Source organism: Bos javanicus, chromosome 23 (genome assembly GCF_032452875.1).
Source record: "Bos javanicus breed banteng chromosome 23, ARS-OSU_banteng_1.0, whole genome shotgun sequence".
Taxonomy (NCBI): domain Eukaryota; kingdom Metazoa; phylum Chordata; class Mammalia; order Artiodactyla; family Bovidae; genus Bos; species Bos javanicus.
The window spans coordinates 28,426,594-28,444,614 of record NC_083890.1 but is presented as its reverse complement, the minus strand read 5'-3'; the positions used below and the strand labels follow the sequence as shown (position 1 = coordinate 28,444,614).

Here is an 18,021-nt window from a genome sequence, read left to right as displayed (position 1 = left end):
AAGCTCATTCTTCCTTTTCTCCAAGAATGAAATCTAGGAGTCCAGCTGCTTGCTTATCAAGGGGGATGTACAGCAAGGCCTAAAGCGCCCTGACTCACAGAAGAGCTGACCTCTGCTGAATTGCACCTGATATCATAAGACAGCCCAGACCATGCACTGGGTCTCCTTGGCTCCATCCCAAACCAGGGTAAATGGGATTCAGGAGGCTGGGTGTGTGTCCTCCCGTTTGAATCTAGCAGACCCTTAGTGTTAAAGCTCTATAATGAGACTTAATACTGCACTTACAGGGCTCTTCTGCTCAGATCATAAATGTGCACCCCACTTATTTGCCAGTAATTAAGACTACTCATACACATTTAATTAACATTTTCACAAGCATCAAGTCTTAGCTAAGTATCTCCACCAACAGGAAGTTCTAGAATTATACCGTATGAGCCCTAAGGATTTGGAGAACGTTATACACCCATCTTAATTCAAAAAGTTGGGTGCCTGATTAATGAGGTCTTGATCATGGCCAGGCTGTATATTTAGGTCAGGCCTGTTTGTGCAGCTTTATATGCTCAGTGCTTAGCGTAAGTCTAGACACAGTTAGACCTCAATAAATATTTGTTGAATTTGAATAAATCCTGTTAAAAAATCTCACTTGGAGACATCAGCTGTGACATCTCTTACTGCTGCTTCTCCCAGAAGTTCCTGGTATAACCCAGGACTGACAGCAGGGGGCGCATAGGGGTTGTTCCAACACCAGAGGGACCAAAGGGGATTGGACTTCGACCAGGCCTCAAAAGCCTGAAATGACCTCCCCTCACCATGTTGATGACACAGTTCCTAAGGTACAAGTGGGAGCATGAGCAGAGGGAGTGGTTTTGGGCCTCAGAACCCACTGAATTAACTCCTAAGAGAACTCTTCTTTTGCAAAGAGAATGCACGAAAAGAGAAGGGAGAAGAGCAGCCAGCCTCCCACAGCTGTCAGCCTGAGAGCTGCTCTCACCTCAGTCCATCTAGGGAAGGGGCTACAAAGCAGACAATCTTTATTCACAACTGGGGCGGCAGACGGGAGAGACCCCCGGGTCAGTCCAAAAGCAAAGATACTGGGGAGGTGGGGAGATGGAGTAGGGCAGGGACTCAGCACTCGTCCTCGCCCAGCAGGGCGTAAGGGTTTCGGGCGGCCAGGCTGGACCCTGGAGCCGAGGTTGGGGTGTCCTCATCCCCTTCCCCCTCCTCATCCGCATCCCGGTCCTCCTCTCCCTCCTCCTCACAGGAGCTGCTCAGCTCTTCCTCTTCCTCCTCCTCCTCGTCACCCGCTGGCCCCACCCTGCCCTGCAAAACCACCAGCTCCATGGTCTCTGGATGGGACTCCCAGGTGCCTGGGGAACCAAAACAGAAAAAGAATGGTGGAGAGTTTTGAGCAAGAAACTAACGCCAGGCAAAGATGGGGAAGAGGCAAAGACTAAGAATGACAACCATTTTATAGCTGCTGGCATTCATTTGTGCGCTCATTCATTCACCCTCTCCTGTGCTGGGCACAGAACAGAAGCTTTGCACACATTAACTCCCATCTTGACCACCTCCTTGCCAGGAGCAACTAAGCACCCTGGTTTTGTAGATTGGAAAGTCATCTCAGACCTACTTAGTCACACAGAGCTGGCCGATGGGGGCAGAATCCGAATCCTCACACAGTGTGGCCACAAAGCCCACACCCTTCTGCCTCTCCTACAGCAGGGGCTGGGGAGGATCACCGGCTGACTGACCTTTCTGCTCATTGTAGCCCGGGGGATGAAAACACAGGCTGAGGCGGCCATCCAGCGCCAGCCGCAGGAGGCTGTTGGCCGCTCTGTACACATCGTTTCGGGCGGCCTTGGCTGTCTTGTAACCACGTTTCTCTGCCCAGGCTGGAAGGAGAGAAGGATGGGGATGGAAGACCATCAACTGGGCCCAGTCACCATCATCCCACACCCCTAATACAGTCCTTCCAGTTTCTCCCAGAATATTCCAGGCCCAAGATCTTGCTGGCCCTGAGACAGGGTCTATGGGTGACCAGCCAGCTGCCCCATCAGGATGGCAGGACCTCTGAGGAAGGACAGAAGAAGAGATAGGGCCAGGGAAGGAAAGCCAGGCACGTGGAGCCCACCTTCACAGATGTCCCAGGCACACCAGGGGTGTTCTGCAGAGGGGTCCTCGGCCTCTGGGTGGCGCAGATGGAGCAGGGCCTGCACGGGGATGCGGGAGGCCAGGTAGCCCACAGCGGTGTACGGCTCCTGGATCTGGGCGATAGGGTAGATCCCCGCCAGGACCTGAGGGGAGGTAAGAGCACTCAGCACCTGCCTCGATCTCCTGCCTTCTCCCCACTGCTGGCCCTCTGCCCTCGTACCTGCAACTGCCTGGGCAGAAGCGAGGGGAATATGAGGCCGGGACAGTCACAGAGCTTCACGGAGGGAGTGAGAAAGTAGGTCTGAAAGTATCGGGTGTGGCCCGGAGTTCTGGAGACACTCACAACCTTCCGGCCTACCAGCCCGTTGATCAGCGAGGACTTGCCCACATTGGGGAAACCTAAGGAAGACAAGGAAAATTAACACTGACAGATCCTTACTCTGTGACAGGTAGGACACGGTGCTGTAGCTATAGATGAATGGGAAACTAAGGCGCAGAAAGGAAGGACAGAAGCGGTACAACGTCACAAGTTACAAACCAGGCTCTGGCCTCCCAGTGCCAGGATCTCCCAGAGGTTTCCTCCACCCCGCTCTGTGGTCTTACCCTGGGCCTGTCACTTCACACCTTCCAAATCCCACCTACAAGCACCTCTCTCTCTGCCCGACACCTCACCTTTCCAGCTCACTTATTCTGGATCCTCTATTCCAATGAGCCTCTGACCCTGACCAACATGGGCTCATGCTCTCACCTCCCTTCTTATTCAACTTAGATTCCACGGTCCAGCGCGACAGCCAGTCCCTTTCAAGGAGCTTCAACTCCCTGGCCCTGCCTCTCCCCTTCTTCTTAGTCATCTGGCAAAACTCCAGCCTCGTAAAATGCAACTCTGCCCGGTCAGCAGCTGACTGAGGCCAGGCAAAGATGCACCCTGGTGCTGACTGTGCTCTCTTTACAACACACTCACGCACAGCTGGTATATCCACAGGTACCAAACTCCGGGGAGTCTCAGGTCCCTTATATAAAATGAAACAGTACAGTTAGCTCTCCCTAGCCATGGGCTTCTTGATTATATTTCCTCTCGAAAGGGGCTGGGGAGACAACTCTCCTTTGACAACTCCATTCTTCTCTCCCCTTTATAATAAAACTCCTTAAGACTTGTCTATTTTTTGCCACCACTTCTTCACACCATCTTCTTTGTGACTATAAATTATAACACACACACAAAACATGTAAAACATAAACATGCCTGATGAACCCCCACGTCATCCTGAGCAGAGTGACTCACTTCCTCAGAGGCCCCATCCGTTCCTTCTTGATCATAACCCTCTCCCTGTGCTCATGGGAGCCTGATCCCAAGGGGTACGGAATTCTGCTTCTTCACTTTCCTTTCAGTTCTGTGGCCTGTGAATCCTGAATGGCTGGTGGAGTTCAATTCTACAGCTTTGGAGCCTTTCACAAATGGGATTCTACAGTATGGATGCTGTTGTGTCTAGCTCCTTTCTCATACAACATTATCATGTCATTCCCCATCCTCTCGTCCGCCACCCTAATCTGGCTTTCTCTTCTCCACCCACAAAATCGCTGATCTCCATGTTGCCCAACTTGCTGAGCAAGCCTCTGTTCTTACCGCTCTTGACCTGTCAGCGACAGTCAACACGACTGAGCCCTCCTCTCCTCTCCAAACTTTCTTCATTTGCCTGTTGGAACACTCTTGATTTCATTCTGCTTTGCCCAGCCTCTAAATACTAGCCTAGTCTCTTCTCCATCTATCTCCTCTCCCATATCTCATCCCATCCCATGGCTTTAATCACCATTTATGTCCACTACTGGCTTCCCAAGATTAAATCTCATTCAAATTCAAATCTCCAGTTCTCTCCTCTAAGCTCCTGGCCCACTGCCTAGTCAGCGTCTCCACCTGGGATATTTAAAAAGACTCTCAAACTTAATTTGATTCCCTTCCCCAATCCCTCCAAATCTGCTCCTCTTCAGTGTTCCCGCTGCTCAGTATAAAACTTTGTAAGTCCTTCTTTATTCTTTGCTTTCTCTTATGCAACCCAAGTGCAACTCCTCAGCAATCTTGTGTTTTCTACCTTCAGAATATATCCTGACCTGTCTCCCCACCTCTGCCTCTGTTCTGAGCAAGTCTCATTTCTCCCCTAAACTGGGACTGCCTCTGACCACACTCTCTGCTTTGTCTTGCCCATCCCTACCATTTACATTCCTTTATCCCCCATTGAGAGCAGAGACAAAGCTCTTAATTAAGAGAAGATTCTCTTTACAACAGACTAAAAGAGTTAAGACCAAGAAGAAACCTGATACTTGCTAAGCTCTTGCTATGATTTATGATGGACTAATTATTACAACTAAAAAACTTAATATGTAAGTTACATAGCAGTGACCACTTCACATCAGGCATCACACAATTTTAACATTTATTGTTATTACTATTATCACTATTTGTTAGACTTTGTTAAGCTCTCTCTATACTCTTCTCTTGCTTCTTCCCATCCATTCTTTTAACTGAGCATCACTGTCCTCATTTTTCAAATCAAAGTCACTGAGACTGAGAGTTGGTAGATCCCTTGCTCGAGATCAATAAGCTAAGAAGGCAAACTTAACTCAGGTGTCCTGTGATCATTCTGCCACCGCAGACAGCCTCCTCTGGCCTCAGAGACCCTGGAGCCTAAAGGGACCTGACCACCTTCTCTATTTCCCAAATACTGAAACCCTGTGCCTCCTAGGCAGCCGCTACTTCCTTACCCACGCAGCCGATGGTCGCCACCCCGTCCTTGTAGCGCTCCCGTGCGGGGCCTGTCGGCTCCATCGCGGAGTCAGTCTGCTGCTCCACCAGGACGGCGGGCCCGTCCTCCTCTTCCTCCTCCTCCCCAGAGCCGTTACCCCAGGTGGCCCCGGCCACATCCCGGGCAATCTTCTCCCGCCAGCTGCTCAGGTCCACTGTGCAGGGAAGGAGAAAGAGGAGGTAGTTCTCCCCAGGGCCGCTGCCCATGATGGCGGAGACAGTGCTCTGCACAGTTGAGGTAAGTGGCTCCCTCTGGATCTCGCAGAGCCAAGCTGCATAAAAGCAACATCCCCAGCCTTCACTTGACCCCACCCTGGAATCGGGTGCATTTCTGAGTCTCTAAAAAGCATCAGCAAGACTGAAGGCAGTCAGCCACAAGGGCTCCTGCCTCCCGGCTGCCTCTCTTGTCCTACCAAGTCAGGCAGCTTCTTCTCTTGGCCTTCCCTGTGGCCTCTTGCCTGAGTCGATACTAGAGGGAAGGTATGCAAAATGATTTGGGGCCCTGGGTCCCCCCCACTGGCCCCCATGCCTCGCCTCGAAGGGGCACATACCTTTCCCAGCAGTGATGGCTTCACAGGCTCTCAGCAGCTGCTCTGGCCCCAGAGCCCGAGTCCATCCTCTTCCCCGCCTCCGACTCTTCTTCAAGACTGAGATCAGAGGGTGCAAAAACATGAGCTCACCCCATGGGGCTCAGGTACCCCCTCTCTCCCACCACCCTCAGACCCCAGATCAGGTCCTCCCTTTTGTCCCCTGCCCCCCCTCCCCCGCCACATCTCCCACACTGCCCTCCTCACTGCCCACTCACCGCTGCTAGGGTCCTGTGGGGTGCGGGGATCCCGAGGGAAAGAGGTGAAAAGAACAATGTGGAGTTGGGGATAGTGTTGATGGAAATAATGCTTCCAGGCAACCACGAGAGCTGGGGGGGCCAGATCCACCTTGTTCAGGACAAGCACCAGGGCCAGCCCAAGCTCTCCAGTCACGTACTCGTAAAGTGCTGGTGGGAAATTCACAACCTGGAACAGGATATAAGAGGAGGGAGTGATGCAAGGTCAACCCACAGTTCTCTGCCTGCAGCGCCCTACTCACCAAGCACAGCTTGGAGAGAAGAACCTGGTAGTAGCAGATTCTGGGGCAACAAGGACAGATCAGCCAAACTGAACTAGGGAGACAAAGCAGCGGTGAGCATCACCTGTATGTGTGTCTCTGGGCATTCCCTGTGGGCCCAATCAGGGATGGTAAATAGCTAAAAACAAGGAAGCGGACCTAGCAACGGGGGATAAATGCTAGAATCACTCACAGGGATGAGGGCTGGGATAAAAATTAATATCTAGTTTTACACACACTTCTGTCTGCATGTGTACACAAGCTTATGTGCCGGCATGCACGTATGAGGTTTGCACTGAGCATGCGTAGCTGTTTAAGTGAGTGTGTGAATGCACACGTATGTCTCCGACTACGTAGGGGGTATGTGTACACGTTAATGATCTCCAACCTAAATATCCACACAGACTTCAGACCTCCCTTTCTCCCCCTGGAGAACAACAGTGAAGCAGCACAGTCAGATCACAGGAGAGCCGTCCAGCAGCTTGTCTAGAGCCTTAACCACTACCCTAGCATCCCAAGTGAGGCTGAGTTCTGTAGAGACTCATATGGCAGGGAAGCCCACTTCACAGACTCCCTTGGAGCTCCACACTGAGACTTCCTATTAGCCCTGGTGTGCTAGGAAACAGGAACAGTTTTCCATCAAAGGGTTAAAGAACAGGCGGGGTGGTTGGCCAGAGGAGGAGTGACAGGCTCTGACACTGATGAATAAAAACCGAGTTCCCAACTGCAGACTTCAGCAGGGTAGAGGAGACTGGAAAGGAAGGGATTACCTGTCTGTCTCCCAACTACTGCCTCTGTCCTTTACCCCACCAGAACCTCCCTCCCTCCTGCCCCTTGCCCACCCTCATCCCAGGACTCACTGGATGTCGGATATCAGTAATCAGCAAAACAATATCAGACATCTCTAACACTCGCCACAGCTGCCTCCATGTCTGAAAAGACAAAATCAGTGAAAGAGAACTTGAGCCCAGAGTCACTCTCCTGCCTGACTCAAACCAATTTGGCCATGGGTGACTATGCCCCACTTCTGCCCCCACTCTAGTCTCACCTCCAGATTGTGCTCAAAGTAGCTGAGTTTCTCAGAGGTGTAAGCCCCATGAATCTTCCCAAGATACTCCTGGAAGCTCCGTTCCTCCTGGCTCATCAGTTGCTCCTTAGACATCTCATAGCTCCAAGGGGGACGTCGGGGAAAGTCCAGGACTGAATAATCAAGAAAAAGTCCAAATAAGTTTCAGGATAGTTTCAAGACTAAAGCGTGCATGTCTCCCAGACCCCTTCTTCCTCCCAGTCGGCTCTTACTCTTCCAAACTCCTTTCCCCAGCCCACTGCCTGTCCCAAGCATCCAGGCGCTGGGCTCTCACTCACCAGAGCCGGGCTGGTAGACCTCTCGGATGTCCAGCTCCAGCAGCTCAGCACTGACGGGCTGTAGCACTTGCTCCCGGGCAGCTCTCTTTCTCCTCTCCACTTCCTCCCGGCTGTCTCGCTCAAAATGCAGCCGGTATCTAACAGGGAAGGGACCACAGCATCCATCGCAATCCTTGGCCACAAACTCTTTTCTCCAGACTTCAAGTCTCGCTTCTCAGTCGGCCCTCCCCCAAATCTCTGTCGTGCAACAACGGGCCTTCCCTAAGTTTCATCCAGAAAAAGCCAAACGCTCTCCAGGTTCTGCGGAAGGGAAGATTGTGGCCCGCTCCACAAGCTTCCCTTGTGCCCTAGCGGCCCGTGGAGAACCGTGGTATCCCAGCCCTCCCCCATCTCCAGTTTCAAGCCTCCACCAGCAGCAGCCTGCTTTCCCCCAACGCTCCGACTTCCGGGTAGGCGGGGAAACCTGGGCCAGAGCCCCCCGCCCACTCTCACCGATTTGGGTCATAGCCTCGCGGGCCCAGCCCTTGGGAAGGTTGCTGGTTGAGCCTGCGGATGTGATGGGTCACAGACTCCCCGTCCGAGGTGTCGGTTTGCTCCTCCCGCCGCTCTCGGCTCCCGCTGCGGCTGTTGGAACTGGATCGCAGCCCATCTTGAAGCCCTGCGGGGAGGAGCCGGTGACGCCAGTGCTGGCCAGTTCTCAGGGGCCAAAAGACCCCCTCCCCGGTCGGCCTGGCTCCTCCCCACACTACCGCACTTCTTTTGAGACCCGGCCCTCCCACCTACTCTGCCCAGGACCCTCCCGGATGTGCGTGGGGGGAGGCACTCCTCCTCCAGGGATCTGCGGGGATGGCGCCCCGTTGGAGCTGGAGGGATTCCCCTCCCCCAACTCTCCATCCTTCCCCACCCCTTCCAGAGGTAGGGGGCTGGGGTGAGGGAATCCCCTCCGCGGTCGCCCACGCGCATCGGCACGCGGCCGCCACCCCCTCCCACGCCTCCCAGAGGTGAGGCGGGCACACCCCTCCTTCCAGATGTGCGGGAGTCCGAGCCCCGCCCCCTCCTCCGGCTCCCGCACTGACCTCGCTTCCGCTCCCGCTTGTCCTGCAACTGCTTTTTCTTCTGCTTCACGCTGAAAGGCTTCTTCCTCGGCATGGCCCGGACCAGTCACCTGGCCCGCCCTCCGCCGAGCTCCCGCCGCCTCAACTGACTCCCCCCGGGGCAGCCCCCGCCGCAAGGGCCCGGGACCCTGGAGGGGGCGGGGCTGGAAGGTGACGTCAGCGGGCGGGCCCGGCCGCTGCGCCCGGGCGGCCCGGGTGGAAGACAACGGGGAAATACAGCCACGTCCCAGTGAGAGCGAGGCGAGAGGATGATGCAGGGTAGGCTACCCGCACGTGAGAGCCAGTGGCACTGAGAGGGCGCTGCGGCGGCGAGGAAGGAGGCGCGCGTGGGAGGATCGGGCTAACTTCGTCACGGACGCTACCAACTCGCCTTCAGTGGAGGGGGGACGCGTGTCATCATTACCTTGCGCGCCGGGGAGAAGCTACCACTCACCTGGAGGGGGCGGTGGAGCGGAGGGCGGGTCCTACCACCTGGGGAGAAAGGGGCGTGGACACGCATAAGCTTCTTTACCGATCCTCCAGCTGGGCCTTAGAGGAAAGGCGCGACTGCGCGTCCCGGGAAGGAAGCTGAGTTACTGAACTACACTGGGGGCCGGGTCAGAGGTCTTGAAGGGCGGGTGGCGGTCTGGAGAGCCCTGGGCAGCGCCCTGCTGGGACCCAGATTCCTTGTGGGAACGATGATAAGGAGCAGGCTTACAGATCATAAATGCAAGCGCCGCCGAGGAGAGAAACCCAGATGGGGCAAGGATTTTTGGAGGGAGGTCATAGGGCACCGAGTTGTGCCTGCAGCTGTTACCATAGAAACCGGGGACCGGATATGGCGATCTCAGGATGCGACAGCCTTCTCTTCTCAGGCCTTCTGGCCTGAGAGTCTGTCGACTCTATGGCAGACTGTGAGGAGCAGCCGGTTGTCTATTTTTTTTTCAGCGAGGGGGAGGAGCTAGCAACTTTTTCAAAGCGTTTATAGCAACGCAGCAACGGAAAGGTTTGAGATTGCTGCCCTGCCTGGCAGAGACTGCGGGAGGCGGCTGATGCGAGAAGAGCCGCACAAAGATTCCCCGAAGCCTTCCGGAAGTGAAATGGCGGGAGCCTCAGCCTCAGTGTCCACCGCGCCCCCCGGAAGCGGAAACAGAATCCCAGCGTGCCCCTTCCTCACTGCCCTCCAAATCCCGCTGCAGCCATTGCCGCAACCACGATGCCGAAACGAAAGAAGCAGAATCAGCAGCAGCAGCTGCAGCAGCAGCCCCCACTGCCAGAGCGGGATGAGACTGGAGACGAGGAGGATGGGAGCCCCATCGGTGAGGAGCCCTGGAGGGGTGCGCACATGCCTGTCAGCCTGTCGAGGCGAAGGGTTAGAAGCTGAAAAGATGCGGGGGAGAGGGCTCTAACGGGAGGAAGGGCGCACGCGCTGGGGCGGGGGCTTGGGGAGAAGCCTGTGTGGGATGGAACACTAAATGAGTTCTTTTACTTGAATCTTCAACTTCAAACTGGCCTCTAAACCTTTCTAAAGAAGGGAGAGGAGATAAAGAACTTATGTGCGCAGCCGCAAAACGTCAGGGGGAGAGGGGCCCTAGAGAAGTTGCAGATTGCGATGACTGGGATGACAGTTTGTGACCACACTTGCATGGGGAAGGTGGAAGTAGAGCTTTCTGTGAACTCCTTGCGGGTAGGGTTAGGGGAGAAGTATCTGATTGGCCAGTTAAAGAGAGGGATTGGTTTTACCTCTGGAATCACTTGGGATCTATTGGATAGCAACAATGTAAGGGAGAGAGAAAGTTTGTAGGTATCGTTTTCTCATTATACGCCGTGACAGGGCTAAGTCTCCACGTTGCAAATCCTGAAAATGGTTTGGAAATAGATGGGCGTCAGAACCCATAACACTGTTGAAAATATATCTGGCTTTACTGGTTAAGAAATGAGTAATAGAAGGAAAGCATATAAGAACAGGATCACCAGTTTTTTAGTCCATTCTGATGACCATATTTTCATGTCTACTCTTAGGACCACCCAGCCTTCTGGGCCCTCCCCCCATGGCCAATGGAAAGCCTGGTGACCCCAAGTCAGGTGAGAAGAAAGGGGCTCTGATCCTTTGATTGGGTCCTGAAAAGGGAGCAAGGGAGGGACTAAAACCCACAAGGGATTAAAAAAAAAAGATCAAGAATTCTGTACTTAAATGAAAAACTCAATGTTATAAAACGACAGTTCTTCCAAAATTAACCCATAGATCCATTACATTCCCACTTATAATCCCTACAATGTTTTTGTAGAAATAAGCATTCTACATTATTGTATTGAAATGCAAAGGATCAGGGTGAGAAATTGCAAAGACAATTTTTTAAGGGGAAGGGCTTACTCTGAATATCAAGACTTATTTTAAAGCTGTAGCAGTTATGACAGTGTGGTATTGGCCCAAAAATAGACATATAAATTAACAGAATGGCATAAAGAGTCCAGTAACAGGCCCACACACATATGGTTATTTCATTCTTGAAGACGGAATTGAAATAATGGCCTTTTTAGCAAATCATGGTAGGTTAATTGGATATTCATGGGTAAAGAAGTAATTTTAGAAAACAAATGTATTTTATAGTCTTAAAGTAGATTAGAGTTTTTAAACAGACAAGCAACACACTAAGCATAAAGGAAAAATAAAGTGAATTACATTAGAAAATATGAACTTCTATTAATCAAATCACACCATTAAGAAGTTAATAGGAAGCCATAGAGTAGAAGATACTTGAAACAAATACAACCAATAAAATCTTGAATTTATAAAGAGTTAAAATCTTGAATATATAAAAAAACTCTTTGACAATCTGTTAGAAAAGTGGGCAAAAGACTAGAACAGCCACCTAATAAAAACTGAAATCTAAATGGCCAAAAACATGAACAAGAACACAGCATCATTAGTCATCAAATAAGGGCAAGATAAAAGCATATAACTTGGAAACCAAACCCTTTGTGTACTGTTGATGGGATTGTAAAGTGGTGAAACCACAGTGGAAAACAGTATGGAGATTCGTCAAAAATTAAAATAGAACTACTATGTGATCCAGCAATTCCACTTCTGGGTGTTCACCCAGAACAATGCAAAGCACGATCTTGAAGAGGGAGTCACACACCCATGTTCATAGCAGCACTATGCACAGTAGACAGGATGTGGAAGCCACCAGATGCCCATTGATGGATGAATGGATAAACAAAATGTGGTATAATCATGTAGTGGAATATGATTCTGCCCCTCAAAAGAAGAAAGTCCTGTAGCAGGCCACAGCACCGATGAACCTTGAGGCTAAGCCAGTGACACACAAAAAAGTGCTGTATGGTTCCACTGATCTGAAGTATATAAAGTAACTAAATTCATACTAACAGAAAGTAGAATGGTAGTTGCCAGAAGCTGGGGGGAGGCGAGGGAAAGAGTTGTTTAGAAGCTACTAAGTTTCAGTTCTGCAAGATGAAAAGTTCTGGAGATGTGTTTTCCAACAACATGAATTTACTTAACACTACAGAGATATACACTTAAGTACTAAAGTGGCAAGTTTTATGTTAGTTACAATCACAATTTCAAAACAAAAGACCGCTTTTCACACCCACCAGAATGGTAAAAATGAAAAAGATCTTTACCAAGTGTTGTCAAGGAATAACAGCTTGTTTGTGGTGGTGGTGGGAGTGTGAATAGGAACAACCCAAGTTCCGAATTTCTTAAACATAAGCATACATATACTCAAGGATCCAATAATACCTCTACTACTTATATACTCAACAGAAATACATCCATGTGTGTACCGAAGACTTAAATAAAAATGTTCATAGCAGCATTTTTTTTGTTATATCCCCACACGATAACAAAAATGTGGAATCTAGTAGCATGTCCACCATCAGTAGAATGGCTAAATCAGTTGTGTGTACATGCGGTAGAATACTACACTGCAGTGAAAGTGAAGGAACTCCTACTACGAGCAACCTGGATGAAGCTCATAAACACTGTTGAACCAAAGGATGCAGACAGAAAAGAATGCAGACTGTATGATTTCCTTTGCACAGGGTTCAAAAACTAACCTATGGTGCTAGAAGTCAAGACAGCTGTTTGGGGGAGGAGGGTGGGATAGTAGGCGAGGAGGGGCACAAGAAGGTGGGGCTTCTGAAGGGCTAATAAGGCTCTGTCCCTTCTCTAGCCTGTCTTAGTGGAACATAGGTGTGTTTACCTTGGTAATAATTGAGTTGTGCACTTAAAATTGTGTATTTCTGGTGTATATATTGTACTTCAATAAAACGTTTTTAAAACAAAATCAGGGTTTCATTATCTGTATTAATCTGGTCATTGATCATCTTCCCGTGTCTCTCTCTGTCTCTGTCTCTGTCTGTCTCTTCAGCTTTTCACAGAGGTCCTCCGGGATCAAGGGGACCAATGATCCCACCACTGCTGAGTCTCCCACCTCCTCCCCGGGGCAGAGGCCCAATTCGGGGAGGCCTAGGCCCCAGGTCTGGCCCATATGGTCGTGGTTGGTGGGGGGTCAATGCCGAGCCTCCTTTTCCTGGACCAGGCCACGGGGGTCCCTCCAGGGGAGGCTTTCACAAAGAACAGAGAAATCCTCGAAGGCTCAAAAGCTGGTCTCTTATCAAGAATACCTGCCCACCCAAGGATGGACCCCAGGTTATGGAAGGTGAGGTCCATTTTTTTATGCCTGCACACATTTAATACCCATCACTCCCAGAGCGACCTCATGCCTAGAATCCCCGTGGCTCTTGTGCTTTGGGTTGTCCTTTGTCCTTTTGAAGTAGGAATAGCCCTGAATGTGTTTTCTCCCACAAGAAAGACTGTCATTCCATAATACCTGGAAATGGTAGCAAGCAGGAAGTCTGACCGCCTTCTCTATCTCTGCTTTTTGTTAGATATGTTCGTTCTTACATTTTAAACTGCCCGATTTTCGCTTGTTCACAGACAAATCTGACCGCCCCGTCTGCCGACACTTCGCCAAAAAGGGCCACTGTCGATACGAGGACCTCTGTGCCTTCTACCACCCGGGCGTCAACGGGCCTCCGCTGTGAGGCCGCCTCCCCACCCAGACTGGAAGGGGTCCCCGGCCTGGCGGCCACATTCTCCCCTACAGCCCTGTGCTGGCCACCGTGAGGCTGTTGCTCGCGCCACCCCCAGTCAGTGACGCCCACCCCCTCACCGCCCCCTCCCACTGGGGGTCCAGAGTTGTGTTCCATGACTGGTGTGCGGCATGCACTCTTCTGATCCAGCCTCCAGAGACGTCTCCAGGACCATCATTGCTCCATTCAACTGCCTCCTGGCTCCTCTTCCCCGCTCGCCAGCTGACTGCGGAACAGGAAACCTCTTTGGTGCTGTTTCTTGTGCATCTGTCCACCCAGCCCTGGGTATCGCCCTGGATTCCTGAGAGCCCTGGAGCAGTTTCCTACCATTCCCTCCTCGCTGCTTGTTTTTAAGTCCTTTTCGTGTGACACCCCTGCCCCAGCGTGGTCAGCGGCCCTGTGACGCTCACCCGGTTGGCTGACCTGGGGTCAAGTGCGGATGACTGGTGCAGAGTCACTCCCTGAGAGGCCACGCTCCCCGCTCTTGGATCTGGTAGTTCCTGCGTCAGTAGCATGATCCCCACCGCTGTGGTCTGTGGTCACTGTGCTTTGTGAAACTCTGCATTCCCCTGCCCCCAACCCCCGTAGCCTTTCTCAGTGTCCTTGGCATTTTCGTGACTTCCCAACACTAGCGTAGGTTTTTCCGCCAAAATGCGTGGGGCCGTTGGTGCCCCCTAGACTTTCCCCACCTCCCAACGAGGTAGAACTGTGAAACTTCACAATACCGCCTCCCTGGTCGTCTCACCCTCCCCGTGTTGGTTTCTCGGGATTGACACAGGCCCGAGCGATGTCGTCCAAAGGCTCAGATGGGCCTCTCCTCTCTCCAGCCCATTTTAGTTAGACTGCATCATTGTGAGGCCACCAGCCATTTCATTTGAATTCTGTGAATCTCCACCTGGCCAGTGGGTGGAACTCGGACAGTACTGTCGCCCTCTTCCAGCCTTCTTCCCCTGCATCCCTGGCACTGGTTGTTTTCTGTGAAAACGGCAGTGAACAGGTTCAGTTTTGAACTGGCCCTGAGGAAATGGGTCAGGAGTTGTGTGGGCAAGAGGGAGGGATGAGAGCCGTTGGAGAACTGAGAATGAATTTTTTTTAACATTTTTTTATATTAGTAATAAATGCAGTGGAAACAAGCATTTTCTTTAATCCCTGTGTTGCAGCCATCTCGAAGTGCAGAGGAGGCTGGGAGTCAGTGTATGCTTCATTTAGAATGTTGACAGATGTTTCTCCCGGTCTGAAGAAACCAGCAGGGTCCCCTTACCCCGCAGAGATCAACCAGACCAGCTGCATTATATTCAAGGGCTAAGTTTTGTTGGAGAAAGGAATGGCCTATCCATGAGTCATTTTTAAACATTTTACCTGTGTTTATGGTTATAGAGTGGAGGTGACAAAGCAATCTTTGAGCAAATACTGGTAGAGTGCTTGTGGGCCAGGCAGCATACGAGACACTGTAAAGATAATGGAGAGCCAAAATCAATGAATTTAAAATCTACAAGAGGAGACACGTTCGTCAAGTCACAAATATGTGTAAAGTACCTGTCAAAAATGAAGAAGCGAGACGTGGGGGAATACGTAATAACTGGAGTCTGGGGAGGTGACAGCTGAGACAAGCTCTGAGGACAAGCAGGAGGCGAGGTGGGAGAGCAGAATCCAGGCAGAGGTGTTGTTAAGAGGAGATGGGAAGAGTGGGAAGTCAGGGAGAAGGAAGAGGAGCTAGCACTCAGGGCCGTGCAGGATATAAGGATGTGGGTCATAAGACAAGCCTTTGGTTTTGGTTTTTTTTTAACTTTTTAAATATTTTTTTACAATATTGTATTGGTTTTGCCAAATATCGAAATGAATCCGCCACAAGTATACATGTGTTCCCCATCCTGAACCCTCCTCCCTCCTAAGACAAGCCTTTGAAGGGCCTGTGATACCTGCCTTTTTAGGCAGGTGAGTATCATAGATTGGTTTTACAAAAAGATCGCCTTTGTATGGAGCTGACCAGCTTGGAAGTGGCATTAGCAAGTTGAGTAGTCTGAGTTGTTGGTATGGACTTGGGTAGCAGAATGAAAGAAAAGTGGACATTTGGAAATAGGTCAAAATGAAAGTATTTTAGATTTCTGAGGGTTGTTGGCTTGCATAACCAAGTGCTGTTCAAAAAGAAAGTTAGTGGAAGAAACAGGTCAAAGGCCACCAACTTGCTTTTGGAATGGTTAAATCTGAGCTGCTTTTTAAGACATCCAAGGAGAGAGACAAAATAAGTAGTTGGATATACAGGTTTGGTACTCAGATTAAAACTGGAGACATTAATCTAAGTTATCTGCATTAGGGTAGTGGCTGAAGCTATGAGCATCGGTACATTCATTCACTTTGTAAATATTAAGCACCTGTGATGGCCCAGTGTATCAGTTTTAAGTTCAGTTGTAACAGAAACCAAAATTAGTCTTAAAGCAACATAGTTTATTTTTCTCACAAATCAAAAGACAGTGCAAAGCATGTATGACAGTCATGCCACCAGGCCCTCAGGTATTCATTCAGAACCCTTGCTCCCCCCACTTCTCAGCACCATGGTTCTTGGGGCCAAATCCTCCTATTCACAGTCTGAAATGAAGCTCTAGCTCACTTATCCATGTTCCAAGCCTCAGGATGGAGGAAAGGCAGAGGAAATTACCTCCAAGCTAACATTCAGCTCTCTAACTTCTATGTCATTGGCCATAAGTCGATATGTCCTGTGGCCTATAATACTCAGCTCCAGCGAGGCTTGAAGAGTACTCTTTATCCAGGCAGCCAGGTACTAACCAGCAAACTCTTGGCCCTTCAGCAGGTGAAAACATTAGGGTAGGGCAAACATCCTCTGCCAGCCCCTCCCTGCTAGAATTAGGGCTAGAGATAGAGAATGGGACAGTAAAAGTGTCAGTGTCCACCAGCCAAGGACCAAACAGGAACCACCTCTAGTTAAACAGTTTAACTGCAGAGATCTTATAAAAGAATTAAAAATGACAGGATTAAGGTTTGTGTTAGGTGATTTGGGGGAAGATTCAAGGAAGAGGGGGATCTAGACTGAGCACTCCCAGGAAGTGGGGACAACTCTATGATTGCGTATCTTAATACCACTTTAATACTGTTGTCTCTCAGGGTATATGGGGCACTGGTTCCTGGACCCCTTTATGTGCCAACATCCAAGGATGCTCAAGTCTCTTGGCTAAAATGGTATAATATCTGCGTGAAACCTGCACACATCCTCTCCTATACTTTGTCATCTCTAGATGATTTATAATACCAAAAATAATGTAAATGTCATGTAGATGGTTATAAATTCAATGTAAATGCTATGTGAATAGTTGCAAATGTGCAGCAAATTTAGTTTTGTTTTTTGGAACTTTCTGGAGTTAATTTTCTCTCCTAATATTTTAATTCTAGGTTGCTTGAATCTGAATATGTGGAACCTGCAGATACAAAGTCTCCTGTTGAGGGAAGAGATGAAATATGGCTGAAGCTGTAATCAGCAAAAAAAAAAAAAGCAGCCACTCCTCATTTTAGCTGAGAGGTACTTGTTCAGAATTTATGGTTTCCACAGTAACCTTGTTTTTGTCTTCGATTAGACAAGATGATGGACTTTATCTTACTTCATCACAGTCACAGGTTGGCCTTGCCTGACTTGGGTGTTCTGTGAGTTTATGACCAGTGCGAGAGCACCATGGCCTAGATGTGAGGGCCAGACCAGCTCTTAGCAACACCAAGGCCCACATTCCAGGGTCAGGCCAGTTTCCAGTTGTCAGGCACTGTTCCTCAAAAGTAAACAAATGAGTAATTACAGGTTGTGGTTAACGATATAAAGAATATAAATGGGGTACTATATAGAGAATCATGGTTGGGAGCCAGTGGTGGTTAGGATAGACCTTACTGAAGAATCTGTAGCTGAAATCATCTGGAGGAGAGTGTCAAATGGGAAGAGGAGAGGGCCCAGGACTTAGCCTAGAGGACAGCGACATTCAACGGCCAAGAGAAGGACAAGAATGACCTGACGAGGAGGAATGGCCAGAGAGGCAAGGTGAGATCTTAGAATGTGTCATTGTCTGGTTGCTAGCCCTGTGCCAGGTACCATGCTAAGTTCCCAATATGTATTGTCTTATTTAAGCCTCATGTTCATCTAATGAATACTTAGTGCCTACTCTGAGCCAGGCACTGTTTTAGGCGCTCGGGATATATCAGTGAAAAAGGCAACATTTCTGCCCATATGGTGTTTATAGTCTGGTGAAGATGGTAGACAATAAATACGTATATAATTTTAAGAAATACTTTGAGGACAAAGTGAAAGGAGAGGTTGGAGAGTGACAGGTGGAAAAGAGGTCAATACTACAATAGGTAGTGGTTCTTAGAGGAGATAGTCTGTGAATAGAGGCAGAA

At 50.0% G+C, this 18,021-nt stretch overlaps 2 protein-coding genes across 4 annotated transcripts; one reads left to right on the top strand and one right to left on the bottom strand.

The window, feature by feature from the left end:
- Positions 1-1,014: 1,014 nt before the first annotated feature.
- Positions 1,015-8,577, bottom strand: GNL1 (G protein nucleolar 1 (putative)). The gene is made up of 12 exons (XM_061399209.1): positions 8,494-8,577; positions 7,910-8,075; positions 7,418-7,554; positions 7,101-7,252; positions 6,913-6,984; positions 5,754-5,961; positions 5,500-5,595; positions 4,909-5,103; positions 2,372-2,550; positions 2,132-2,294; positions 1,752-1,892; positions 1,015-1,367 (listed from the first exon to the last, which is right to left on the bottom strand). Exons 1-12 carry the CDS (start codon positions 8,564-8,566, stop codon positions 1,126-1,128), a joined length of 1,824 nt encoding a protein of 607 aa, XP_061255193.1. The 5' UTR covers positions 8,567-8,577; the 3' UTR covers positions 1,015-1,125.
- A 1,150-nt stretch (positions 8,578-9,727) lies between these two features.
- On the top strand, positions 9,728-14,762 carry PRR3 (proline rich 3). 3 transcript variants are annotated; one of them, XM_061399248.1, is made up of 4 exons: positions 9,728-9,830; positions 10,534-10,596; positions 12,906-13,196; positions 13,475-14,762. In XM_061399248.1, the coding sequence occupies exons 1-4, from the start codon at positions 9,728-9,730 to the stop codon at positions 13,579-13,581; spliced, it is 564 nt and encodes a 187-aa protein (XP_061255232.1). In that variant the 3' UTR covers positions 13,582-14,762. The 3 variants fall into 3 exon arrangements, with proteins under 3 accessions (XP_061255232.1, XP_061255231.1, XP_061255233.1); XM_061399247.1 differs by having other exon boundaries at positions 9,728-9,848; XM_061399249.1 differs by lacking the exon at positions 10,534-10,596.
- The last annotated feature ends 3,259 nt before the right edge of the window (positions 14,763-18,021 follow it).